Raw genomic sequence first — 26,888 nt, 5'->3', positions numbered from 1 at the left:
TGGTACTTGTCTGGGAGAAAGGATGCCATTGAGCCTGGTGCAGATATCCCTTGTTTTCCATTGTTGAGCTTCCCTATCTGTGTGGAGGGATTTTTGTTTGTGATTTGTTTTGTTCTTTGTTTTCCATCTGAAAGGGCTGGAAACTGTTTTGCGCTAGTTAGGGGCCATTGTGTTGCTGTTTTATTCCTCGCCTCATTGTTGTAACAGCCTCCTGTGATTGAATTACTCCCAATGCATTTAAATGATAAACTGCTCACTTGCAGTCCCTTCCAGCTGAAAATCCCACTGTAATTTTACTCATACATACCAGTAAAATTAGTGTGTCTGATATAACAGATAATTACAGGAGTTTCATATATACCTTGGCACTTGATATGAGTTCCATAGTAAAAAGAAGTAGCATTCAAGTGGACAAAGTATTTCTGGGATGCAAGAAAATTTAATTTTGAATTGCTCTCCAAGCAATGAACAGGCTGATTTTCCTTTCTGAAGAATCACACCGTTTCCACTGCCTGCTGAAAGACTTTGCTCGTCCATTTGGCTACACTGCCTGTAGTGGAGAGTGCCACTAACCATCTGTAGGGGCTCTTTGCTCCATGGGGAGGTGGCCTGTGTGTGAGGTGGGGGGGGGGGGGAAAAAAAGGAAGCAAAATTTATCTACTGTTTTTGTCAGTCTTTGGGTTGGAGTGGTTGCCAGTGCTCTCCTGGGATGTCTCTAAACACAACAACCAAAAGTCCAGACAGTGATCCAGCTGCAGCTGAAAGGCCCAGCTGTAACAACCCCTGCCAGGAGAAAATGAGGGTGGGCAGCTGATGAGCAATGCCCAGCCAGCAAGACAGAGTGAGAGTGTGCTTACATAGGAAACAAATTAAGGTGAGACAAGGTACATTGGTAGGAGTCTGAAGTGTTGTGAATTTACATTGCCCTTATCTTCAGTAGCCTGTCCCAGGGCTGATGTTGGCTGCATAAAAGGATCTTTTTTCTCAGCAGCTTTAAATGGTCTTATTTTTGAGTGTTTGGTGTACCTTGTGATTTTGGGCAGGAATAATTTGCCTTAATAATGAGCTTTTTGGGTTTATGTGGTGCATTTTCTTTTTTAATGCTTAAGAAACATAGGTGAATTAGACCTTGATAAATCACCCCTAGTATGTTTTGACTCAAAATTTCAGCAGTTGGCTTTAAACTTTGCCCTCTTTTAGAAATAAAAGTTTAAATCTGTTTTTGCATCAAGGAAATTATTTTTATTCAACTGTGTATTGAAATGTCATTTTTAAAACAGGCTGTCTGAATTTTGTTGGCAAATGTTTCAAAACATTACCCAAAAATCTCATCTTCAATCATGAGCAAATTAAATATTTTGATAAAATCAGTTCAATACAGATTTTTCACTACCAATTTCTCCAGAAACTTCACCATCTCTTCCTTGTTCCCCTGCAGAGTGAGAACCAAACATATATTTCATTGCAGCTGCAGGACAGTCATTTTGACCTTAGTGTCATAAATACTAAGGAAGTATGAAGATTATTTAACAAACAGGAGAAAATAATGTTTAGGGGAATTGGAAATCCTAAAGCACCAACCTCCTTACACCTTTTAAAGGTGGCTTTACACTTTAGGTGGCTTTCATTATTTTTACAGAATACACTCTTTTTCTTTGTGTGGGGTCGAAGGGTCTGTTTGCTGCCTGGAACAGATTGTCTTCTGCAGGCTGACCTTTGCTGCACCAGCACCCAGCCCTGCCGTGTTTGGGTGTCCTGGGAAATGCTCCACTTGGAAATCTCCACTTGAGACACTGCTGGATCAGCAGCTACCCAGGTGTCACACGTGATGCTTCCATGGAAACCCACCCCTGTGCAGTTCCCTTTTGGCTTCCCCTGTGTGGAGAGACATTTCAGGTGTTCCTTAACATGAAAATTGCTGCTTGGCCAGGCTGAAAAACAAAGCTCCCTTTCTGCCCGTCTCTGGATGGAAACACGAACCAGAGGTGTTCCTGTGGGCAGAGAGGTTATAGCTGTTCCTTCCCAAAATTCCCTTCCAAGCTTAGAGAAATAATATTGATGTAATCACACAAGGTGGACAGCAAAGGTAAAGCATCCAAAGAGATGCCAGTACTTTAGCATGCAGAACACAACATGGAGAGGATGAAGGGGTATGGTGGTGATATGGGGGTACTCTGTGTATGTGTGTGGATTGCAGTTAGGAAAGCTGTGGTTTTCAGGGACTTCCCCTCTGAAGAAAAACAATTCATTATCTTTTACCTTTCTTCCTGCTGAACAACATGCTGCCATTACTTTTCTTTAAACATAAGCTATTTTTCTGTTTTGTTTTGCTATATATATATTTTATTTTTCCTAAGCATGAGGCTTGAATCTGTATAATTATATTCATTTTCCTTTTCCACTGGGTAAATAGCAGAGGGAAGGGTGAAAATACCTTATGTCTGAAAGTCAGTCTCTTTCCCTATAAAGCTTTATTCGTATCCTTAGACCATCACACCTATTACTACACTACTGGTTTAAAGCTTGTGATAGATGAAGAGTGTATTAGCTAGAGAAGAAAAACAAGTTTCCTGGCTCCATAATACAGGGGATTCCATGTGAGAGTGAAGTACAAACCTGCCAGATGTCCTCCTTTACCAGATCCTGTTTCTTGGGTGTTTAATGGTGCTAAACTTAAATGTTCCATGCAGCTCCCAGAGGGTGGTCAGGTAAATGTAGAAAATGTAGTTAAAACAGTTCAAGGTGTTGCTTGAAGGCAGTCTATCAGCCACAGAGATTTCTGTCTCAAAATTTAAAAATAAAAACAAACAAAAAAAACCCAGACAATGATTTCTGTTGTCCTCTTGTATGTTAAATCAGTTTCAGGAGGATATGGGTTTCTCCTGCTGGGCCTCTGCTGTCCAGCACCAGGAACTGGTGGAGTTTGTGCTACTCTTTTAGGATGTGCTGTAATGATAGTGATTAACAAGAATAAAACTGGTCAGTTAGGTCCTCTTCTCCTGGCTGGGTCTACAGTAATGGAAGAGGAGAGCCCATGCATGCCCTGACTGTATACTTAGCAAAGGTAGTAGTGATATCTGACAGTATCAGGTTTTGGAGGGATCAGGGAGAAAGGGTGCATTCTACTGACAATGTGCTTTTTGATGCCACTGGGAAAAGCCAAATATGCTAGAAAATTTAAAGGGAAAAAAAAAAACCAAACAAAAAAAAACCCCAAAAATAAAAGAAAGAAGAGGGAGCTATCAGCCTCTATTTCAGTTTGAATGACTCTTTCTCACTAGTTGAGTCCTCTGCAGACTCTCGCTGGCTGCACTCCAGCCTGTTGATTTGTGCCCCACTGGCACAATGGCTCTTTGTGCACAGTGCTTTACCTATCCTCCCAGAGGATCCAGCTTTACAGGGCAGGAACCATGTGCAGAGGGCTGGCAGCAAGCCCCGGTGCTGCTGGCATTTCCCCAGCCCATGGGCACCAGAGGAGAGAGGACTGGCGAGTCCAGATGTGGATGTGAAGTGTAGGAGGGGAAACCTGGAGAACCAAATGGAAGTGGGTGGAGAGCAGTGTGAGTGCACCAGTGGCCAGAGGAGAGAGGAAATAAGAGACTTGAAAAAGTTGTGGTAGCAGAGACTAAAGGTAGCTGGAGGGGACTTAGAGAGGCAAGGACAAGGGACTGGGGGCAGTAATGGAGGAAGAGCATTCTGTAGAGGAAGAGCAGAGGAGAGTTAGAGCACAGAGACTCTAAGGGGCTCCAAGCCCCTCAAAGGGGCTGCAATCATCTGCTTCCCCCTCCTTCCAGAGTAAGCTGTCAAGCCCAAAGATTCAGTCTCGGAACTCTTCTTTTGCAAAATCCACTCCTGAAATGTTTGCTTCACCCCTCCCTACTGCCCAACTCACTTGCTCAGCTTGCTGAGGTTCCCTCCATGGCTCCCACAACAGAGAGCAGTAATGCATGTGTGGGTACCTGCAACCTCCTGATGGACACAGCTCCACACAGGGGCATTGGAGGTGCTCTTTGTGTTGTTGTTGGGTTTTTTTTTTAACACTGGTGATTTTAGAAGAATGTAAGCATTGACAAGTCATGCTCTGGGAAATGCAAGAAGTCAGGTTGCCTGGGCAACCCCTGCTTGGCCTCCTTGCATGAAGGCATGATGATACAGCCTTAAATAACATGATTACGACCTATTTTTTTCACAGGGCATAGGATGGACGAATCAGTGCATAGGATGGACGATGATGTGGGAATGAAGCTGTTGTCTGTTCCTCATTTGTTGCAGAATTTGGAAGGTGTGTAGTGAATGAGGCAGAGGGTTACAGAAGGAAAGAGGACAGTGTTGGGGAAATGAATACCTCCTGAAGAGCTGTACTAATTCACTGGGTCTGTCAGGGATGTTCTTGTACAATGATGGAGATTTTCCTGGAATCAGGCCCTTTCAGTGCTGTCACTAATCACAATTTCTTCAGTGTCTGTCTCTAGCATGCAATTCTGGAGCTTGATTTGCAGAAAGATGGGAGCATTTATATCAGCACCTACAAGGGGTATTGCTGCATGATGTTTTTCTCTTTCTGGACACCAATCCTCTCCATTTTATCTCCCTGCCCACAAAACAGGAGTAATCTTTGTCCTTACTCTTACAAGAAGGCGGTAGAGATAATTTCATTTGTATTTATGAAATACATGTATATTCTGACAGCACTGCAGGAATGTCTCTAAGGAAATCTATGATATTTTGTACTCATTGGGCAGTTTGGATAATGAAGCTGAGGGGGTACATGTTGAAGGGGAAAGGCAGAGATCTCTTTAACACACCTGTCCCTTGGATGACTGTAGTGAATATTCTGGGGGAAAAACTGTGTGATCATCTAAGTGCTGTATCATAATGTACATGAGCAATTGAAAATTACAACAGCAACCTTATGTTTGACTTTCTGATCTTTTTTGAATGTAATTAGAAACACAGGATTGAAATAAATGATTGCAATCAGTCCTTAGCTGTTACAGTTACAGAGTTGCTGTTATGAAAGGAGGTTCATTTTAAATGCTATAACTATTTATGTCCAGTGCTTTTGTTACAAAATTCCAGTCTCCATATTCCTCTTGTACTGAAGGTACATTTTAGCATTCAAGTCAAATACACTATAGCTCTCTGGGTTTGTTCTTTTTTCCCTTTCCCATTTGCTCCTGTCTGTGCCAATCTTAAATCTCTTTTTCCTCATGCTGTATGAGAAGAGAGCAGCCCTATTCCTGTACTGAGATGAAGTTCTCTATCTCCTCTCCTTTTATAAATGGGCTTGCTGGAGCTTTAGTTTCTCAAACATTGATGACCAGGATTGTAAAAGAATTCCAGTATTTCATTGTTTGAATTGAAAATACCTCATGGCTGCATTAAACTGGTGCCATATAGTTACTCGTGTTCAAGTAGTACATAACCAAGTCCAACACAGGTTTTGCTTATCTTCCACCAGAAACATCTCCCCTTCAATTCTCTGAGAATTTTGCCTTGTATGTCACATTTTCACTTGCTTTTGCCACACACTGGATCTCAAGCTCACCCAGTTCTCTCTCACAGCTCATTTGTGTTGTACTTACCTTTGGTAGTAAGGTAGTGCCTCACTTTGTCACCTCCAGACCTTATTGGTACATTTTTTTTGTCAAGCTCCCTACTTAGGTTATTAAACAAGATTTTTTTATTATTTTAAATAAGATGAATCATCCCTACTAGGGATACTAAGACTGCTAATGTCCTGCCATTCACTTATCATTTCTATTTTTCTATCCCTTATTGCTCTCTGCCCATCAGTCAGTATTTTACCTACTTCATAATTTCTGTATGTGGCTTGAGAGCTGGACAGAAGTCCTGGAAAGGTCTAAATAAACCCATGTACCAGTAACTCTGTCTGCCAGAGAGTAGATTACTTCACCTCTGTGTTTTGGACTGGTCCGCCTCCTGCTGCAGAGCTGTCATGCTCCAGAGATTGATTGAGTCTCTATGCTAGGTTTCCATAGATCTTTTCATGTTCAAAGAGCTACTGACAATATCATTTAGCAGACAGAAAAATCCAGCAGAAGTCCATCACCACAGGACACTTGTCATTTTGGACATAATTTTTCAGCTGCTTGATTTGGGCTTTTGTCTGTTTTGTCTGTGCCAAGTGGTGCAGAGATGGGTGGCTTCATCTGAAGGCTTTAAAGATACTTTCTGATTTCAAAAGGCATGCTCCCAAAATGCAGAGGGTCTCATGAGAATTCAGCAGCGTTGTGAGTTAGAAGCTGGTAGGGTTCCCCTTCCCATGAGACTTTTTTTTTAAGTCTGACAGTGAATAGTTCTAATTTCCACTGAGATATAAAGAGTTAGCTTGTTGACAGTTTTCCTACCGAGTCCCTGAATAGGAAGCCTAGAGTGTGTGGGGGCTCTGGAGTATGAGAAAACTTATTAGGGGGCTCTGAATAAATGGATAGAAATATTTTTATATTCCACACTTTCCCTTTTGGTAAATCAAAACTGAAGCATTTAATGCAAATTCCTTCTGTATTGGTGACTTCAGTATAAAATGAAAGAGTAAGCTGGGGGTACAGGGAGTCTTTCTGGTGTTAGTCCTGGGGGAGAAATAGTTTGCTTCCATGAGGCTTTAATAGGCTTTGGTTTGACTTTTATTATCTTAACTTTGAACCTATGAAGTCAGTCAGCCTGAGAGCTGTCACTCTCCTGGTGCTCATCAAAGTCAGTCAGAGTGGGTCCTTTCACGCAGGCAGGCTCCCTCCAAAGACAGCAGGTCACTTATGTGAGAGACAGTTCTGTAGCTGATGGCTTTTTTGCAAGTCACATAACTTATTTGTTCCTATTGGAATGATATTTTGGTTATTGCAAGTCATAGATTTTGCAGTGCAGTGGGAATTTTTGGTGAATATCTCACTAGTATTCATAGAAACAAAGGAGGAAGAAAGCCATCAGAAAGATGGATTGTGTTGGAGACTTGGAGACAAGTCATTCATCTAAAACAGGTGGCTTAGATTTGGAGTTTTAACAACATCAAACAGGGATGGAGGCATAAATAGCTGGTAGAGTCATAAGGCTCTCAATAAAAAGCCAGGTTCTGTTTGCATTCTCTGGTATAAGGTTTGAGGACAGTTTCTTTTTCCCCCTTTTTTTTTTTTTTTCCCACCCCTCCCTTTTCCCCCTCTTTTTTTAATGCTTGTAATGCTGTTTCATCTGGAATTGAGACATTTTTGTATAGTGCTGTGATGTATCCATGGAATGTAACCCCCATGAGAGCAGAAGCAAGGGGCCACTGCAGAAAGACTGCTGTATGAGTAGGGTAGAGAAGGGGTGAGCTCCCCATCATGAGTGATCCTCACTGCAGCTGACACAGGAGGTGTTTGACAGTTCACATAACCAAGTGAGCCTTTGCTTGAGGGCAGAACAGCAGTTCAGTGAAAAAGACTGAGAGGAACTAGTTCAGAAGCACTGATTTATGAGAAAGGATAAAAGGGGGGCCTGAGTGCACGTGAGATGGATTCATGACAATAACAAAGAACATATGTGTCATGGGAACCCCTGATGTATGAACAAGGCAGGAGTGGAGAGCAAAATAATGTCCAAAGAAAACTGTAGCCAAGTTGAGTGTTCCTTCTCTTAATTTTATTAAGTTGTGGCTCAATACAGCATGTATTTACATGCAAGTCTACTCTCTGCCCTGAAAGAAAAAAGTAAAAATTTCTCTGAGAAACAAACAAAAAACCCTATCAGATTAAGAAAATCTGAAGAATATTGCATATGTACCCTCTGCTGACAGAGGATGAGATGTTTTACTTAATAGGCTAGATCTGGTCATTCTTAGTTTGAGAGTGAACTCTTTTGTTCACATGAAATCCAGGCAGTATGTGTTGTTTGGGTAGTGATTTTCATTGTTGCCCTTCAGCTGAAATAGTAAACACCTACCAACAGCCTTTCAAAACCCTTGTGCTTTGTCTAGTGCTTGCTTTGACTTTTTTTGTTGTAGAAGGCTTGGCCTGGGCTTAATTGTGGCTTTTACAATTATGTTTTATTTAACTGCTTCCATTGCTCTGAATTATTTTGTTCCCACTTACTCCTTCCTAGAATCTTGCTACTAAAATTATTTTGAGCTTGTTCTTTGAGATTAGGTTCCATTTTTTTTTGTTGCTTATGTTTTAAGCATATCCACTGCTGAGCCTGAAGAGGGCTTCTGTAATACAATTATTAATTTAACCAATTTCTTCTTTTGCTCCACCTTAGTTTTTCTGCTTTTTTTTTTTTTTTTTTTTTTGTGAGCTTCATGCTGCATAGATTCTGGGGAGAAATTGCCATTATCACGTTGTTAGAAAAGTAGTATAGCAATATTCTGCATAAGTACAATCACTACTGTAAAATACCCTTTGTTGCTTTTGTTGGAAGCCTTCTCAGTAGTTACTCTAGAGAGAAAACCAGGAGTGACCTGTGAGCAGTTAATACCTCAAGAATTTGCATATCAGTAGTGTTTATTTGATTTATTATTTTTGTGATGCACTTCTCAAATAATAGCTGGCAAATGTGGTTTTTGTTTAGTTTGTAAATTCGAGTGACTTTTTTTTTTAACCCACTCCCTCCTCCCCCCCCCAACCCAGCTTGCTTTTATTTTTCTCCTGTCTTGCATCTCTTTAGGAAGTTGCTATTCAGCAGAGTAAAACAGAGGTCAGGGCAGGCCAGTGTGGGCGACTGAGGACACCCAAGCTCATTGAGTATGCACGAAGGGAACACGTGCACACTTCACAACAGGACCACGCTGCTGTCTTTAAACACAGTCCAGCTAGAAAGCAGCAGTGAAAGCCTTTAATCCAAAAAACTGACCTAGTCTGTGCTCTTGGAGGGCATTATTTTTGTGATGCTTCTTTATAGCTACAGCTTCTCCTGCTTTTATTGGACTTGTTGCTCACTGACCCAGTAGCTTGGAAACAGCGGCTGCTTTGGCATGCTTGGGTAGGTGTTCAAGCTCTAACTGAATGGTAATTGGGAAATAAGCAGTGCCCTTCATTATTGTCCCGTGCCAACAAGGGTATCAGATGCAATATTTGTAAGGCTTGTGTGTTATTTCAGTATTGCAAGGAAAAGTTCACTTGAACTGCCCAGCACTGGAAGGACATGATGGTGCTTTAGTTCTGAAATGCAAAGATACCACAGCTGCTGATGCCCAGTGATTTTTATTTAAGGAAATGTCTTAATGTTGAGGACATCCATCAGGAAAGTCTTAAATATTTGTAAAGGGAACGGAGTAGAAGATGGATGAGATGATGTAGTGTCCTGGCCACTTCATTCTGAAACTTGCATTTGAACAAACTTCAGAAGTTACCCATGAAAAATGAGTTTGAGCTCCAGTCTTTTCCATGACTTTTTAGTAGGTATGCATTTCACAAAGGGGAGCAGAACCTGTAGCTGCACCAGTGCAGTCCTCCCTGTGGAGTGGTTTGAAAATTAACAGAATCCTGAAGTTCTTCAAGAAATTTGCGATCATGCTTGTTGGGGCCAAACTCCATACTGCTCCCACTTTTCATACACATTTTTAACTGGGAGAAGGTTTGGAGTATGAAGGAGTTCTTAGTTCTTTTGCCCCAAGAAGATGCAGGGAAGCCTGGAAGAAAAGGAGGAACCTGTGCTGGACTTTAGGCAGGCAATTCAATGTTTTTATAGTTCCTATTAATATTATCAAGAGTGTTGTGCTCTCCAGAATATCCCTCAGAATATCTTAGTTCACAAGTAAATCTCCTTCTTCTCCTCACTGAAATGATAATTCTGATTTGGTTTGTTTCAGAGCTGGAGAAGGAAATCACCAGGAGACCGAAGAAAGTCTGCATTGTTAAAGTGGTGGGAACAAGGAACCTGTGGAAAAACATCGTAGTGTTGTGTGTGAACTCGTAAGTCCAATCTCTTTGTTTAAATAGCTGTGTGGTCAGTGAACTGGAGCAGCAATGGGAAGTGATGAGGGAGCTCTATTATTTCCCACTGTGAGACCCTTCGCTAACATCTCTGATAAATGACCCTGGAAAAACACCAGCTGTTGCAGGGAACTATATTTTTTTATGGCAAACCTGGAGAAGATCATTGGCTGTTTCAGGCAGCAGAACTGCATCTTCTCAGGTGCCGCCTGCAACTGCATTGCTGTCACCAGTGGTCTCGTGTGGCCATGTGCTGATAGGTGCTCGTGCATTCAGACATCTGCTTGGTATCCCAGGTGGGAGTTTTTGAAACCATTTATGCCCCAGGAGTGCAGGTTCAACTTGTTTACATCTGATAGAGCTGTGGTGCAGAGGAAGATGTTGCTTGCCAGTAAACACAAGATGTTCCCTCATGTAACAGCTGTGCTTGGTGGGTCTTCAAAGGCAGATTATGAAGTGCCTCAGCACTCCCAAATTATGGCAGGGTGTCACAGAGAGAACGTGCACTCCTCAACAGAACAATGTGATGCTTGCCTCCTAAGGCTTCAGTTTGGATATGCTCATGAGAGCAAAAACAAGCATCAGCCTGAGGATTTTGCAGGTTACAGTCTCCGAGACCTTCTGCCCAGAACTGAACACCTTGTAAAGAGGAAATACATTGGCTTGCAAGTTCTGGAAGGGCACCAGTAGTGCATTTTCTAATTTTTCCATCTTGTAAAATGCCCATTTGAATTTTTCATTTTTTTTTTTTTTTTTTTTTTTTTCCAAATGGGAGATGAGGATGGAGAAGACTGGGAATCCCTTTTCTCTGATGAGTTTCAAATTATGTAGCTCTCTTGTGGCTTTTTCTTCCTCACTTCAGGGCACTACTCTGCCCTCACTCCTGTTAGCAGGCTTATGGATCAGTCATCACCCAGAGGGGAGAGCCCCTATGCTGGGCAGATATTCACCCAGAAGCACACAGACGTCAGGGGTCAATCTCCAGTGTCATTGGCTGCAGAACCAACTCTGGTTTTATGAGATTTGTGTCTCTCTTCCACCCACCAGTGAGGGACTCCCTCTGTTCCGAAAGAGTGCTTTCTCCTCTGGTTCACCAAGTACATTTAATAGACAGTGTTAAATGTATTTGTGAAAAATGTTTACATGGGGAATTCTCCCCTTCTCCTTCACCCACATTAATTTGTGTATTTTGAAATTCCCTAAATCAGAACTAGGCAGCCCAAAGAATGACTTCTGGCATTAGCACACAGAGGCTGTTTGCCATCCAAGCTGAGCATGAAGCAGATGTACATCTGAGGAAATAGATTTCATGTTTGTTTTTAAGGGGTGAAAAAAACAATTGATTTTACTTCTGTTATTCCTGTTAGACAGGGCTGTGCTGAATTTTTAAGACGTGGAGAAGGAACCTTTTGCTGGGAACAAAAAGAAGTTAAAGGACACAAGGATTTAATTTTAAAAGTAACAGTTCTGAGCGGCTCACCAAGTCAAGAGAACTGAGTAATTCTTGGAGAACAGGCTGGAAAGCAAAGTCCAATGATACAATAATTTAGTTTATAGGTCATGGCCTCAACAGCAACTTCTGCAACCATGTTTACATGCATAGAAGAGAAAGAAGAAGAACTGGTTAACTCTGCTTTTTTATTACTACTGTTTTGCTGATTAATATTTCTCTTATGGGAGGAGTCAGCTATAATCTAGTTATTCAAAGCAAATGTCATTTTTGTGTAACAGCAAGCACTCGTGTTAGGTTTTTATCAGGGCCAAGGTGTTTGGTATTGAGGGTGGGGTTTTGAACTAGGGCATTGATTCATAAGTTTGCAAGAGAAGCTCCTCAGGCCTTGGGCTGTCATGCACTCAATGACTGCGCATCCACCCCCGCTGCTTCTATGCTTATTTTGATTTTGTCAGTTTGCACTGACAGAGCTTCAAATTCTTGGCCTTCAGAAGGATAGAAGTGTATCAGTGTAATGTACCTGCCATTCTTTTTTTGTTGTTGTTTTTTTGGAGACCTGGATCTGTGCCTCCCACTCTCTCAGGCACTGTTAATTTGTGCTATGAGATTTGTCATTTGTCTTGCATAAGTGCCAGAGACAGGAAGTTCTTCCTGGCAGAGGTACTTGAGCTGCAGTTGCACCCCTGCTGCTATCTTGTACCACATCAGGATTGATGCTGGGGCTTCTCATCTGACTTTTGTACCTCCAGCCCCTTCTTTTTTCTTTTTTTTTTCTATTTTTTGAAGGCATAGGATGGGACAGGAGAAAGCGGTGCGAAATGTGATGGCAAGATGTTGATCAGTGGCATCTCAAAGAAACTTTTTTAAAGAGGAGGAGACACATTGATGTGAAGGGTGGTGAAAATGTGTAGACTGAATTAGAGCTTATTGTTTCATAATTGTAATAAACATTGCAGCACATACAACTTCAAATACTCCTTTCTCTGGGCCTTTCAGTTTTAACAGGCTAGTTTGGGAAGTGTGGTGTAATGCTTGTATTTAGTATGAACAAATGCCAAAGACAGGTGGGTGTTCCTGGTGTTTTGCTGTCCAAGCTCAGAGGCTACTTCAGTGCAGCAGTGCTGGCTCTGTAGCTGTCAGCAGGTGCGCTGGGAACAGAGATGTGCTCCTCTGGGAATGGGATTTCTCAAATACAATGGGAAAACCTATCATGCACTAGGAGATCTTCTAAAGTTCCCTGTGCCTTGATCATACCATGAGCAGCAGCTATATGGATAAAGTCAGCAAATATTTGATTAAATGGAGACTTTTTTTCCTTTGTTTCTCTTTAGCAATGCTTATTTTCACAGTAGCACCTAGAGATAAGTTTCTTAACTTAAGGTGTTGTATTCCTGCATTAGTGCCTTCCCACACTGAATTACATCACAGTGTATGTTCTACCTTCTCAGCAATGGTCTCTCTTGCCCTCTCCTGTTTCCCCCAGGCTGACTGGTTATGGCATACACCACTGTTTTGCAAAAAGTATGATGGGGCACGAAGCGAAGATGGCGATTACCCACAATTTCTATGCGGATTACTACACCATGGCCGGGATTGCGCTGGCATCCTGCCTGGCCATGTGCCCCGTGGTCGGGTTTCTGGGGAGGAGAGGAGGACTCCTGCTCTTCATGATACTTACAGCCTTGGCATCTCTTCTGCAGCTGGGCCTTCTCAACTGTAAGTTGGAGATGAGAGCTTTTCAGGACCACGCAAGCTTAACATGCAAATAAGGGACCAGGAAATATTAGCATTTCCTTTGCCTTTCCCAGATTTGTCATGTGATACACCTGCAGAGTTTTAGAATCTGAATTTGTTTGAAGGTTTCCTCAAACACTTGTTTCTCAGGCTCATTAAAAAAAGGCATTGTATTCTGGATGATTCCCATGGTGAAGTTCATTGAGCATTGGTGCTGTATCCGGGGTAGTCACCAAGAAAACAAACAAGGAAACAAGAAATGCTTTCAATTTTATTTTAGTGAAATAACTCCCAGGGAAAGAGCTGTACAGAGATTGGGAAGGGAAAACTTTCCCACTCAAGTCTCAAGCTTCTCAAGTGGCCTCTAAACCATGCAGGAGTTAGAGCAGTAGGTTTACGTCCTCTCCCTGCTCTTAGCATATTGCTACGAACAAATAGCATGCAGGTAGCACGGAAATTGTGCAGCTGAAAGACCCCACTTTTAACTCACAGTGTATGTATAGTCCATGTGAACATGATTTTGGGAAGTGACACAGCATTTCAAATGGGTTATTCCTGCAAAAAGGAACAGTGAGAGTGTTCCACCTCTTCCTTTGCAGGCAGTAACTTTTGAGCTGCTTCAGCTATTAAAATTGCTATAGAAATGTTCACTTTCCTTTTTATATTTTATTTCATTATCTTCATTTTTTTGTTGGTTGAGGAGGTTAGCTTGATGAATCAGAGAGGTGTTGAAACAGAGGGAATGTGGGGTGTGCTTTGCCACTCTCACAATTGCCAATCATTAGACCCCTGATCCATAAAATCCCACCCCAAGGAAGGGGGAAGAGGGTTGAGATATACTTTGGACAAACTGGTTATTACAGAACACTGGTTATTGCCGGTTTTAATTTCTAAGTTTAGTAATAATCAAGGGCCTTAAGAAGAAAGAGCTTTTTGCATTGAGGATGGAAAGTTTTCACATTCTTCCATACTGAAGGCAGCTCCGAGCCAACAGGAATTGTTCATATTTACAGACTGTGTTTCCCGGAGGCATTTACTAAGTTAAACTTTAGCAAACAAGCTATTTGTGGGAGTGTAGAAGGGAAACAGGGAACCTCTTTCATGACATGGAGGAAACTCCAGCGCCGTGTGTGTTTGCTCCCAGCTTGGCACAGATGTTTACATTCCCTTTGAGCACATATTTACCATGTCCAACAATCCCAGCTGAGAGTGGGAGAAGTCCCATGTCTGCACCTCATCATGTCTGTTGATGGACTGAGACCATTCACATGCAGATTCAGGCTGTGCATGTGTGCACCTCCCAAAACTCCATGTTCTTCTGGGGGTGTCCGTCTGGGTCTCTCTACACTGAATTTTCCCATTTTAATTTTTGTTTTAAGAATGGGAGATGTTTGGTGAGGCTGTTGAGGCAATAAACACACAGGTTGCATTTTTCCAAAATAAATTGATGAGGGAGGTGGGAGGCAACACCCTGTAGGACTCATTACAACCATTTCCATAACAGGTTTAGGTGGTTTTGTGAGCCAAGTTGCCAAAACTAAGATCAGGCAGGGCTTTAGGTTCTTTGTGCTACCTCAGCACTCTCAGTGCAGTGCTCTTATCAGCCACTCTTTTCTTTGTGAGAAGAGGAGGAAAAGGCAGCCTCAAACTTCAGAGCAGCTCTCCCCTCTCTTGACCATGGCCACCTCTTCCTCAGAAGAACTAGACATTGTTTGGAGAGAAGCAGCGACCCTCTTTATTATGAAATCTGTCACAGCATCTTGCATGTTTTAATTCAGTGTAATTTGAGCATAATTGGAAAATTAAATCAGAGTTTGAGAATGGTGAGAGAGAGAGGGGGTTATTCTCCACCAGCCACAAACCTGCAGCAGCAGACCTTGAGGCTCTCCTTGTTTGACCTGTCCTCTGAACTCTGAAGTGTCACCTGCGAAACCACAGAACCCTGGTGGGAGATGACCAGCAGAGCTGTGCCTAACTTGTGCTGATACCCTTCCCCTTGCTGCCCATGTGTGCTCCCATGTGATTAGGAGTGGTGGCTACTGTGACACATGGACCATCAGCTCATGGATTTGGAGAGGAATAGGTCTCCCACCAGTCTGACAACACTGATGCACAGATTTTGCTCTCTAACCCAAGTCATTCACTCAGGGCTGCAGCAGGAGGGCATTTTCTCTTCTCCCCCTTCATTAACAACAAAGAGGCCTTTGTGTTAATCCCAGTGGTAATTCTGGGGCTTTTAAGTATGCTTTACTGCTGGTTTGTTATCACTGTCTCATTAGCATGCTGTCCTCCAGCTGAGATGTGCCTGGAAACAGCATGTCCTATCTGGTGGTCAGGGAAAGATGTGACAATTTTGGCATGGGAAAGATATGGGAGTCAGAGGGTGGGGCTAGGGTGGCATGTAGGATTTACCCCCTTTTTTTTTTAACTTTCAGACAAATAAACGTATAAAAAACGTATGTTCTTGTTTTCTCTCCCTTTCTCTTTTTAATCTTTCTCTGACTTCCATGGTCTTGGATCCAGTGATTGGAAAATACAGTCAACTTCCAGACTCAGGTATGGTTTACATACAAATCCGCACCATGTGGGAAGCACTCCCTCAGGGACATGTAGATCCAAAAGGCCTGGGCCAAAGCACCCAGAGCAGAGCTGCTGCCACAAAGGGGTTCAGGGGGAAAGTCCATTTCTGTGCAGTGCCTTGAGAGCCCACTCACAGGCAGGCCTGCTCATTTATGTGCAGCCTCTTCGTGTAACATCCCCTCCACATAGGCTCATCTCTGCATGTCAAGAGAGGGTGCAGAGGACCCCCAAGGTTTGACACACAGGGTAAGGCTTTCTCAGAAAGTCTTCTTCTGAGAAGCATTCCCAGTTCAGGAATCTCTGATATTATTTAAATTTCTTTCCCCAGAAAAGAAAAGGGGACTAAAACACCTTAAGGACGCTTTTGATAAGAGGACTTAAACACCTTAAAGAATACTTTCCCAAGCTGAAGTACTGTAAGAGCTATGCAGTGACAAACTCCAGGGGAACAAAATTTACCTTTGTGTATCAGATTTGATGGACCTGTCCTCGCCCAGCTTTTCCAAGGTCTTTTCTGCTGAGCCTCCCTGAGGGGGTCAGTGGTGTAGCCTCACCCAGTACACAGGAGTGGCCAGAGACCCGTGGTTTGCCAGGTGCTGTGCCCACATCCTCATCAGCTGGCAGAGTTTGCTCTCTCCCCCAGACTTGGGGTGCCTTGCAGAAAGAGTTTAGCCCTGAGCAGGCTGTAGCATGTCTCAGAAGATGTAACCAGAGCTCTCAAATACCTTTTGCTCTCCTGACAGCTGATCTGTTCAGCAAGAACAAAAGCAGGTGTTAATTTTCATTGGATCCAACCCAGACAATATGCCTGCTTGGGACTGCACACAGCAGCTCTTTCTTCAGGCAGGCCTTGGGACATGTGTGTAGAAAAGTGAGGGAACATTGGCTGCAAAGTTCCAGTGCTTTCCCCAGTGCTCGTGTCAGGCATGATGTGTTCCCCGTCTGTGCAGTTGTGTTTGTGAGTGATGTGGCCTCCTTGCTGGCCAGGACAGGCCACGTGAGCTTGTACAACCCTGGCCAGAGATCCCACCCCTGCCCACAGAAGGTGGCGAGCAGGGATCAAGTGAGAGATGTACTGCCATCATTGCCAGAGACAGTTTCCTTGAGCTTTGTTTAGATTTACTGGGGGCTCTGGAAGTGCTTGATAGACACTATTTGCTCCCTGAAACCTTGCTGCCATGCAGCCGTGAAACAACTGAGCAAACAGCCCTGACTTGAGGGAGTGCTTCACCGTCCTTGGCATCAGCCTGTTCTTGCCTGGAGGTGTCAAGCTGGGAGTTACAACAGAGTTTGCAGACTGATCACATGCAGAGGCTTAGCACAGAGATGGGAGCACTTCTAGTTCTTTCCCCTCTTGTCCTGGAAGCCTCTCCAGTGCCCAAGCTCCACTGTACAAGATGTTTGGCAGCTCGAGGAATGCTGCCTGACTCCACTTGTCTGTCAAACATGAGAGGGAAGAGGCTGGTGTCTAAAAGAATGCCCAAAGATTCGTTTTAACATGGGTTTTACCTTTTCTGAATGACTGAGCATAAAAAAATCAGAGATCACTGCCATTTTTTGGCATTATATTTTCTTTAATGTGTGTTTGTATCTCAGGTGCTTGGGGAATGAATTTTATAAATAACAGTTTTAAATTAGTATTACAAAATTACTCAAATTCTTGTTGAGGGAGAAGAGTAAAATAAACTATTTTAATTGTTTTCTTCCTCAGAAGTTTGATCTCCTCCTTACTCTTTATGAACACACTTGTCTTGCCAGGTATGAGTGACAGCGTCAAAGACAAATTCTCTGTTGCGTTTTCCATCGTGGGTATGTTTTCTTCTCATGCTGTTGGAAGCCTCAGCGTGTTCTTCTGTGCTGAAATCACACCCACAGTAATCAGGTGAGACTTTGGAGCCCCCCTCAAAAGATGGGGACAAAACTAACCTCATTTAATTGATAATGACATGTGTAACTTAACACATCGTATGGGAAGGGAAGCCCCACGTCATTGGAGACCTCACAGCAACTTGGGTGCTGCTTTTTACAGCAGCTGCAGTCAGGCTGTGCAAGTAAATGCCTGCCTGTGTATAGAGAGGCTTTGTTTCCCATGGCTCCACCTTGTGTCCCATCGTGGTGATGATCAGCAGGCCTGGCAGCACATGAATTGCAGCTTGATAGGGTCTTTAATACTCAGCTGAACCAGTTTGTGTGGTTGAACACTGTCATTGCTTCACTTACTCTGCAGGATTTGTTCGAGGAGTGATCGGGTGAGATCTGCATCTTGATTTTAAAGGAGATATTCTGTGACTGTGCAGAGGAGAACGTGGGTGCCAGCAATCCCTGCCTCCATAGGGCAGGCTAACCAGGACAGATGCAGGGCTGCTTCAGTGGAAGTGTTGAAACATGTGGTGTAAATGCTTTTGGTGCATAGAGGTCCTCTGCAAGCCTGCCTTTCTGCCTTTGTTGCAGATAAAGCTGTCTTTCTCCTCACATACAGACCTATCTTAGCAGAGGCTCAAAGTTTTTCTAAAAAAGGGAGCACTTTCATCCTGGGAAATAGGAGAAATCAGAGAAATTATCTTTGTTGGAGAGTTTCACATAACACATCTTTGTACGGTCAGGGGTTTGTATAATTTTATACATGCACTGTTATCTTTCAGAGCACAAAGGTTGTGCTTCTGTGCTCTGGATTATGCTTTCAGCAATGCCACAGCAATTCAGGAGTTTGCTCTGGCTTCACTGAATTTCCCAGGAATGTAGGTCATAGGGGTGGGAGGGAGAGAGAGTGGAGGAAAGAGGATACTTTTCTCTTTTTTCATCCCCTCCAAATTATATGCCTTTTCAGTAACTTTGCAGTTACTGTATTTTAAAAGTATTATTGCAAAACTGTCATTTGAGTAGCTAGAGTCTCCTTGCTCCATGGTGTTTTTTTTCAGGCTATCTCAATTTGTGAATGTATTTTACAGATAACATTATTTCCACAGGAAAAGGCAGTGTGAGGAGTGAGATTATACAGCAGCCTGAAACACTAACAGCTATTTATTTATGTGTGTGTCAATCAGCCTGGTGTTTTTATGCCTTTTTAATTTTCTCCTTGTCTCTGTTTGAAAGACACACAGATAAGGAATTGACCATGTCAGCCAGAAGAGAATTGGGCAAGTAGGGTCAGATGTGCAGTCTGAACTTAGCAAGCTTTTTTCCCTTAAATCACTTACGTTGCTACAGGGAGGTGGACAAAATCCTGGCTGGGAGCCAAAATTCTGCTTCCCCTGACTCTGCTAGGTGACACCACAGGAGTGACAATAGCTAGATATGCCTCAGGTTCCCTGTTTATTTATAGAAAGTATGACACTCCGCACTGCTCTGTGATCCTACCACCACAATAAGACCCACTCGGGATTGTAATTAGGAGGAGCAGCTCAGGACAATGCAGAAATCTGTCTCATGCAGAGGTGTGCTTAAGCTGCCTCCTGTCTTGCTTTTTGGTGGGATCTACTCTGCCCTCCAAAATGCCACCCTGGATGCCCTTTGGGGGTTGGAGCAAGATGATGCTTAAGGTCCCTTCCAACCCAAACCATTGTACAATACTAATATGCTTTTGGTTGGATCTCAAGGAGCCTTAAGAAAAAGGAAGGAAAAGAGAGCACTGGGGTTGTCTCTGGGGTTTCACTGATCAAATCCATTACCTGCAAATCCCTGAGAGCAGAAATCAGCCCTGCCATTACCTGGGGTAGCAGTGGCACGATAGTGAACCCACATCTCCACAGCACCCATCCGTCTCCACTGCTGTGGTGTTGAGATGAACAGTTCCAGGAGGAGAACAGCCAGATCTTCATCACCAAGAGGTGACACCTGCTCCAGCAACATGAACGTTCCACACTGTCATGTGTCACAGAGAGGTCCTTTGGATCTGTGCACTGCACCCCAGTCTCCTGGCAGTAGGCAAGGGGGCTTCATCAAGAGCTACCCTTCTTTGTACCCTTCAGTGCACACCTCCATCTGAATGCTGAATTAAAGCACCAAGTGTCACTGATGATCCATATGGGACAATCTTCACAACACTACAGCCTGCGTGTCTACTAAATACAAATAGGATGAAAAAAACACAGCATGTCCTCTCCTCATCCTCCACATACTCAGTTACTATCAAGTGGAGGGTGGTTCTGGCTTTTTCTCTCAGTGCCCACACAGTCAAAGAATGGGCAGCCACAGCTGAGTTAGGGTCTTTTCCCGTCCATAGCTGCCTCAAGCCAAACTTCCAGTTGTTGAGGAAACTTTCCTGTCGGACCACCCAGGAGCCACTCGGCAGTCACATTCACACAGAGGCTCTGCAGCAGTTCACAGCCTCTCGTCTTGGGGTGCCACCCCCCAGAGCTCAGTCTGCAGCTGACACCACATCTTGCCCACCCAGCTACCTGCACTGAATGCATTCCTCAACACAGTGGCTGTTTATTGGGACCTGAATAAGGCCTGGCTTCTCAAAGGTGGTGTGTGCTCCACGAGGCCAAGGGTATCCTGGTGTATTACTTGAATCTCTGGCCTAGGACTGAGTGCACAAAATGTCTCCTACAGGCAGGGAAAAGCTGTGGAGCTTTCCAGGGACTGACTCTATCATCCATGGTGCCATAGGAAAGCCCTCCACAGCAGCCACTGGCAGGCAGAGGTGAAAGGGAGAAAGCTGGGACTCACTGTGGATGCCAGTAGCCCTCACACTCCTTCTCCAGTCTCTGCTCTGCATCTGGAGAGTGTTTGAAGTACAGGCACTGATCCCTGCCATGGAATTCCTCGTGCTGAGGAGGAGCAATGCCCCAAAGCACTCAGAATATTTTTCTTTTCCACCTGCTGCCCCTTGTCACCTGCAAAAAGTGTGAATCATGAGGGTGATGCCTCTCTTGCCCTGTAGCTGTTTTCCTGATGTGCACAGAAACAAAAAATTCCTGACAGTATATTCCATTTTCTCTTTTTTTTCCCTCTTCACATTTTCATATCTGCAGTGTAGTTAAACCTTAAAGAAACCTCTTTTAGGACCCACACCAAAATGTACTTTCAAGCCTTCTTCTGCCAGGTTTTGATGGCACTGGAAAAAGTAATGCCTACTCTAATTACTGACGTCATATGGAAAAACTTTTTTCCCCACTGCAAATCTGAAGCCACTTGACCCATAAATGACAGAGCAGTCTTTGTTGTTGCCTTTTCCCGTTTTCTTTCAGCTTGCTTGATGTCCTTCTACAGCAGCATTTAAAACTCACCTCAGGTCCTTCTCAGAGGGGTTGAGATACAATTTAGCCTTTGCAATCACTGATGTAAATGAGCCAGGCTTTTGTTGCTCCAGAGCCAGCTTGGAGAGAGATTTGCCATGCATTTGGGACTGGTTCTGTCGATTACTCATGTGAGTGTATTAATGAAGTTGCAGGGAGGCCAGTTGCACAATAGTTGCTTTCAGCTGGGTTTCTAAATTGCCATCGGAAAGCTGGCAAGTTTTTAAAAAGGGCTTTTGCAGCATTTGGGGAAGTCACTGCTGTCTGTGAAAGATCCTCTGCTGAGTCTGAAGAGCTGGAACATACATATGTGAATTTTTGATCCACTCAGTGTCCCAAGAGCATCTTTTGAAACCTATGTTTGCTGTCCTTCAGCTGTCAAGTAAGCAGCAGTGGATTTTGGAAAGGATTGAGTGAAGATTAGCTTTAACACTGTGGTTGGCTGAGTGAATTCGGCATCTGTAGATTTGTTTGTACAGCGATTTCTAGGATGCTTAATAGCCAGAGAAACTTTTTTTCCCAAGTATTTGACATAAAGCAGTCCATTTGCCTTCTGCAGGTTGTCTTCTGTAAGGGCCAGTTTTTATTGATAGTAAAAAAATCAATCTTTACTGAGCACCTGAGCCCTTCTGATCTCCAGAGGGTTTGTGAATAGATGGCATATCCCAGAGGAAGTGTACGAAGTGTGCTGCCCTCACAGGCTTGGTAGGGAAGCAGGGTGCCAGTTATTAAACTTTCAGGGAGGTCTCCCTCTGCAGGCAGCATGGTCTTTGGAAAATGAAGGAGGAGCTGCCACTCTCACAGATTTTGTGAAAACGAGTAATTTAAGGATGACACACGGCTGGCAGGAGACCTCAATCGTGTCACAGCAGGAGGGAATGGCCTGCCCCAAAGAAACACTTCTGTGTGGGGGCACCCAGCAGAAACAGACCCAGGATTGTGAGGTGTGCCAGGCCTCCTGCACCAGGGCCTGGAGAGATGCTGACAAGGAGAGAGCAATACAAGGAATTGCAGGAGAATTTGCTTGCATAGTCAAGCATTAGGAGAGACCACTGAACTGGCCTTTCACATGCAGCTTCTGTGCCTTGAGCTGGAGGAAGATGAGTTTACTTTCACACCTTTTTTTTTTTTTTCTGAAACTTAACTTATTTAATTATATCTCCAGTACGTTGAGAAGTTCCAGCCATAACATAATTTTATGTAGAAAATATTCCAGCACTCAGTGTTTGCTGTAATGGATCAAGACAGTGGCTTGTGAAGTCTAATCGCCTGCCTCCACTGCTGAATGGTGCAGATACTTTAGAGGCAGCCAAAATTGATTTCTGCACTTACTGCTCCTTGGTGTGTCTAGTCTAAGTGGAGAAGGGTGGCACGCTAAGTAAAATCTGGTTTTCCCTCACTGAATGTGGGAATACTTGGAACTGGAAGTACTTTAGAGTGCTTTCTGCACCCTCACGTGGTAAAGCTTCTCTTCTTATTATGTGGGGGCTGTAAAATGGGTGTGAAATGATACTTGAGTGTAATTATTTCCCTGTCTGCTTGTGTTTGCAGGGGAGGCGGGCTGGGGCTGGTCCTGGCCAGCGCGGGCTTCGGCCGCCTGACCGCCCCCATCATGGAGCTCCACAACCAGAAAGGCTACTTCCTCCACCACGTCATCTTCGCCTGCTGCACACTCATCTGCATCATCTGCATCCTGCTGCTGCCCGAGAGCAAGAACCAGAACCTGCCTGAGAACATCCCGGATGGGGAACATTACACCCGGCAGCCCCTCCTGCCGCACAAGAAGGGGGAGCAGCCCCTGCTCCTGACAAACTCTGAACTCAAGGATTACTCTGGCCTCCATGACTCAGCAGCTGTGAGTGATGGGATCTCGGAGAACACCACTGCCAACGGGATGAAGTCAATGTAACTGGGTGGATTTTTTTCCTTCTCATTTTTTTTTAATTATTTTATTTCCCCTTCTTCTATTTCTTATCTTCCTTTTGTATTTTATTTGATGCTGTTGTGCGGGAGGAGTAGCACTTTGGGCAAAGGTGTTTTGCACAGATTTTACAAACCAGTGATGGAGCAGACACAAACTTAGAGGAATTCAACTCTGCTACTAAAGCAAATTTTGGCATCTTCAACAGTTATGCAGATTACTCTTGAAAAGTTTTGGGGGAAAAGACTCTTTTGAGAAAAGACCTGGCTGGCAGTAGCCCTTCAGAACTCTTTTTTTCCTGCCATTAAATATGTATATTTATTTTGATTTATTCTCAAGAAGCACTTTATTTCCTTTTCCTTTCATAGATCACAAAAATGAAGCCATCTTATAAGAGGTGCAGCCATTCCAAGAAAGAAACCATGGGGGGAGGGGGAGCGTTGTTTTCTGTTTTGTTTTTGTGTTTCTTTAAAGGAAAGAAGGATTCACTGCAAAGTTGAATTGACTTAAACTTAGACTTGTGCAACATTTTTCTGCCTGTCTAGAAAGTCCAAGTGCCCAGATTGCCTGCTGTGTTTGTATACACTAAAAAAAAAAGGAAAAAAAAGAAAGAAGAAAAAGCGAAGCAAAACCTATTGTGACTCAAACTCTGACTGCATTTTATGAAGCTTATATTTGTCTTTATAGCCCATGTGCACTTAAAAGTTACTTTCTAAATTAGTCCTCTTTTGTTTTCACTGAATGCATTGGAGAAAATCCTACCCAAACAAGCTGATTTTATAATAAGAATCAGCTTTCTGCATTTTAAGAGTATATTAATCTATTTTAGGTGGTTGCCACTGGTCCTTAATAGTAATGTAGATGATGCAAATGATTTGACTAACGATACAAAAATGAGTTTTGCCTAGAATGGCTATAATTATCAGGAGGCCCAGGATCTCTGACTGCTCCAGGAGAAAAGCCTAGACTAGCAGTGATAAATAATAGGGAGCATGGGCAACGATCTATAATTTTATTCCAAAAGGCAGCATAGCTGGGATTTCTGCTCCTGGGAAATGAGTGTCCTGGTATTAGGCGTTTTTAGAATCAGGGTTTGGGTTTTCAATTTAAGTGGAAAAAATGCTTAAATTGATGTTGGAAAGGAATGAATTGATATGTGAATAATGACTTACTGAGCTGTCTTGAGTTCTTAGAGATGTGTTCTGTTTCTGACCCAAGAATATACAACGAACTCACCCTTATTTCCCAACTGCTCTTGTAAGATTTTAGTTCAGGAAAAAAAAAGTTTACTTAAATTGGATTAATTCCACACAAAGTGAACATCCAGTTTACCTCCTGCTGTGCAGATGGCACTTTGATAGTGGCCACTTGACTTCTCTCCTCCAGCCCCCAAACCAACTATCTCCTTTGGCCATTGGCTTTTGGTTCTCACTCGAGAATATCGTGAGGACCTAATTCAATGCAAGGACTTTGTTAACAGATTTCTTGCGTTGTAGTTAACCCTCCCCTCTCTCCCTCCCTCCCTCTTCTCCTTTCTCACTCAGGCCATCCATTTGTGATTGCTCGGTAGTGCAGACGTTCAAACAGAGCAGCAGGATGTCAATGTTGTACTGAGTGTCCGTATGATTGCCACTTTGTTTGATGTACATCTTGCGTTCATATGCAGGGGGAAGTGCTCATTTGCACTTTCCTCCTCTACCTTCCCTTCCCCTTCCTCCCTTGCTGTATATATCGTCGATTAACTACTGTACCTAACGATTTCCATCCTCCATTAGGCTGCCGATGTCCTCTTCCAGTCCCCAATAAATCAGAGATCCATGCTCCCCGGCAGGCCACGCAGTAAAGTAGCACAGCCTCAGACGCTGGCGGGTGCAAGGGGACAGGCAGACCTGCAGAAGCAACAGAGGTGGTTGTGTTCAGAGTAACAATGTTGTCCTAAAGCTGCTAATTTTTACAGAGGATGATGTGGACATTTGGGTTCTTCTTGAGCCTGGTAAGAAACACTGGACCAGTTGATGGTAGTTTTGCCCAGTTACACTACTGGTTTTTTTCACCTTTGCTAGATTTGCTGTGACAGCAAGAGCCTGATCTTCCTTACGCTCAAGTTTTATTGTCAGGCTTGAGTGTGGCTGCTTCTGTTCGTTCTGAGCCGAGACTTTTGCAGTCTGAGTTCACCTGAGGAAAGAGCCCAGCCCTTCCCCACTCGTGCAGTATTGACACACCAAATTAGTGCGATACCTTTTGCCTTCGATGCGAGATGCTTGTTGCAAGCCACACACATTCGGGGACGAAAGAAACGGGTTCACAACAAAAAGCTGAAGAAGCGAAACAAGGCTTCAGGGAAGAGAAAAAGGGCCTGAGAGAGGAGAAGGTGCGAGCGCAGAGGCAGAAAGCAGCGTCCTGCCATCCATCGTGCCGTGGAGCCAGTGGCTCCTTCCTTCCTGGTCTTCTTCGTGGCCCGTGTGCTCAAGCCGCAGTACAGCTCTTGTAGAACATCCGCAAGCCTATAAACCCGGCTGCTTCCAGCACTGCCAGTGGTCCTGGTGAGCTCACCGCTGTTGTCCACAGCGCTTTATCGTTTCCTATTCTGGTGGTTGCTCTCCGATGACAGGCACAGGGAAAAGAATACTTGTTTAAACATACCAGTTTAGATAGTAAATACACTAGGTGACAGGAACATGCAGCAACTTTAATTTTTTTTTTTTTTCTTTAAGAAAAAAGTCTTGTGAAGTTGATTTGATTTGCTGCTTTTTTGTTTTTTTGCTTCAAACCAGGTAGTTGGTACTGATCTGCAATGAAGGGAGCCCCAGCTTCTCTAGTTGGTCTGGCCCTCTGCCTCTGTCACAACAATAAAGCAAAAACTAATTTCCTGCCTTGGCAGTTCAAGTTTTGCTCCTTTTCCTGAAAACATGAACACTTCTGTGACAATTACGTTCTTCCACACATGCTCACGGGGTTGGAAAGCTTTCACTGAACCTATCTTGTGTGGAGGACCCAGGTACCGGGTGATGCAGCAGGGCAGAAAGGAAGCGTGGGGATGCTTGCCCTGCCTTGTCTAGTCCTGCAGCAGGTCAAGGCTCTCTCCTGGAGTCCCAGCCTGCTGCACCATTGGCTCCTCGGCCATGTCTCCTCTGCAGCCATCACCAGGAAAGGCTTTTCTCAGGCGGCTCTTTCTGGCCACAACAGGGGAAGCAGTCCGAGCTGTCTTGTCCATTTTTGGCCTTTCTCTGTGAACCTTCAGTAACCTCTAAGCCCATCAGTAGATTTTTCTTTGGGTTTACCATTTAAGGGCTTTCTCCATCTTTGTAAGTTCAAACAAAAATGTGAAGTTGACATTATGCTTGATCCTGGGGGTTTTGCCCCCCTTTTAAGGTTCCAGTACTGCTTTTGTTGCCAGACACGCTGCAAACAGACAGCAACAGTCACCTGTTTGCAAGTGTTTTGTGGCCACTCGGAAAGGGGGTTGTGTGATTTACTTTTGGGTTTCACTGAGCAGGTTTTTTTTGTCGTCGTTCTTTTTAGTGGAAGTATTTTGCTTAACTGTTGCCACTTCCTGGAGCCAAACACTTTATTGGTCACCAAATTGGAAGCAGAAGTGCCATTAACTGAACTCTGTGAATGTCAAATCAAGTTTGCGCCTGTAGCTGGCACATAAGACAACACTATCGAGTGGAGGGATGATCTCCCCCACTGTAACTATTTTTTATTTTGTTTTTTAAGAAAAAAATGAAATTACAAACCTCATTTTAAATGTATTGTGTAAAATGTTTCAGGAAAGGAGTACGGTGTGTTTTGTCTAGTGGGCGAGATCTCCCTCCCCATTTCAGTTTCCGATGAAGTTTTAAAGAATCGTGTTACTGTATGTTTTGATCATGAATAGTCTGGTGGTGCTTCCTCATAGCACAAGCTTAAATCAAGTACTGAAAACAGTCTTACAAGCTAAATGTCTGCATGATGTTACATCTGTTGTACCTACTGAGAAGAACTTTGTATGTAAATGTACAGAATAAAATGACATTGTCCCATCAGTCTGCTCT

At 43.6% G+C, this 26,888-nt stretch overlaps 1 protein-coding gene and 1 long non-coding RNA gene across 3 annotated transcripts in view; one reads left to right on the top strand and one right to left on the bottom strand.

Moving 5' to 3' along the window:
* Positions 1–26,879, top strand: part of SLC22A23 (solute carrier family 22 member 23) — a 107,359-nt gene extending 80,480 nt beyond the window's left edge. Inside the window, exons 6-11 of one of the 2 annotated variants that reach the window (XM_023919898.2) lie at positions 4,193–4,282; positions 9,800–9,902; positions 12,860–13,092; positions 15,634–15,666; positions 17,449–17,572; positions 22,482–26,879. In XM_023919898.2, coding sequence (XP_023775666.2) covers positions 4,193–4,282; positions 9,800–9,902; positions 12,860–13,092; positions 15,634–15,666; positions 17,449–17,572; positions 22,482–22,839 — 941 coding nt within the window. In that variant the 3' untranslated portion in view covers positions 22,840–26,879. The remainder of the gene's footprint in view (positions 1–4,192; positions 4,283–9,799; positions 9,903–12,859; positions 13,093–15,633; positions 15,667–17,448; positions 17,573–22,481) is intronic. The other variant, XM_086900498.1, reaches the window with a different exon arrangement.
* LOC147655689 (uncharacterized) lies at positions 17,354–18,000 on the bottom strand. The gene is made up of 2 exons (XR_015290067.1): positions 17,911–18,000; positions 17,354–17,547 (listed from the first exon to the last, which is right to left on the bottom strand). It is a non-coding gene; the product is annotated as an uncharacterized LOC147655689 (long non-coding RNA).
* Positions 26,880–26,888: the final 9 nt, after the last annotated feature.

Source organism: Cyanistes caeruleus, chromosome 1, assembly GCF_971803275.1.
Source record: "Cyanistes caeruleus chromosome 1, bCyaCae1.hap1.1, whole genome shotgun sequence".
NCBI lineage: Eukaryota > Metazoa > Chordata > Aves > Passeriformes > Paridae > Cyanistes > Cyanistes caeruleus.
The sequence above is the reverse complement of the archived record's forward strand: the minus strand, read 5'-3'. Positions and strand labels throughout refer to the sequence as shown.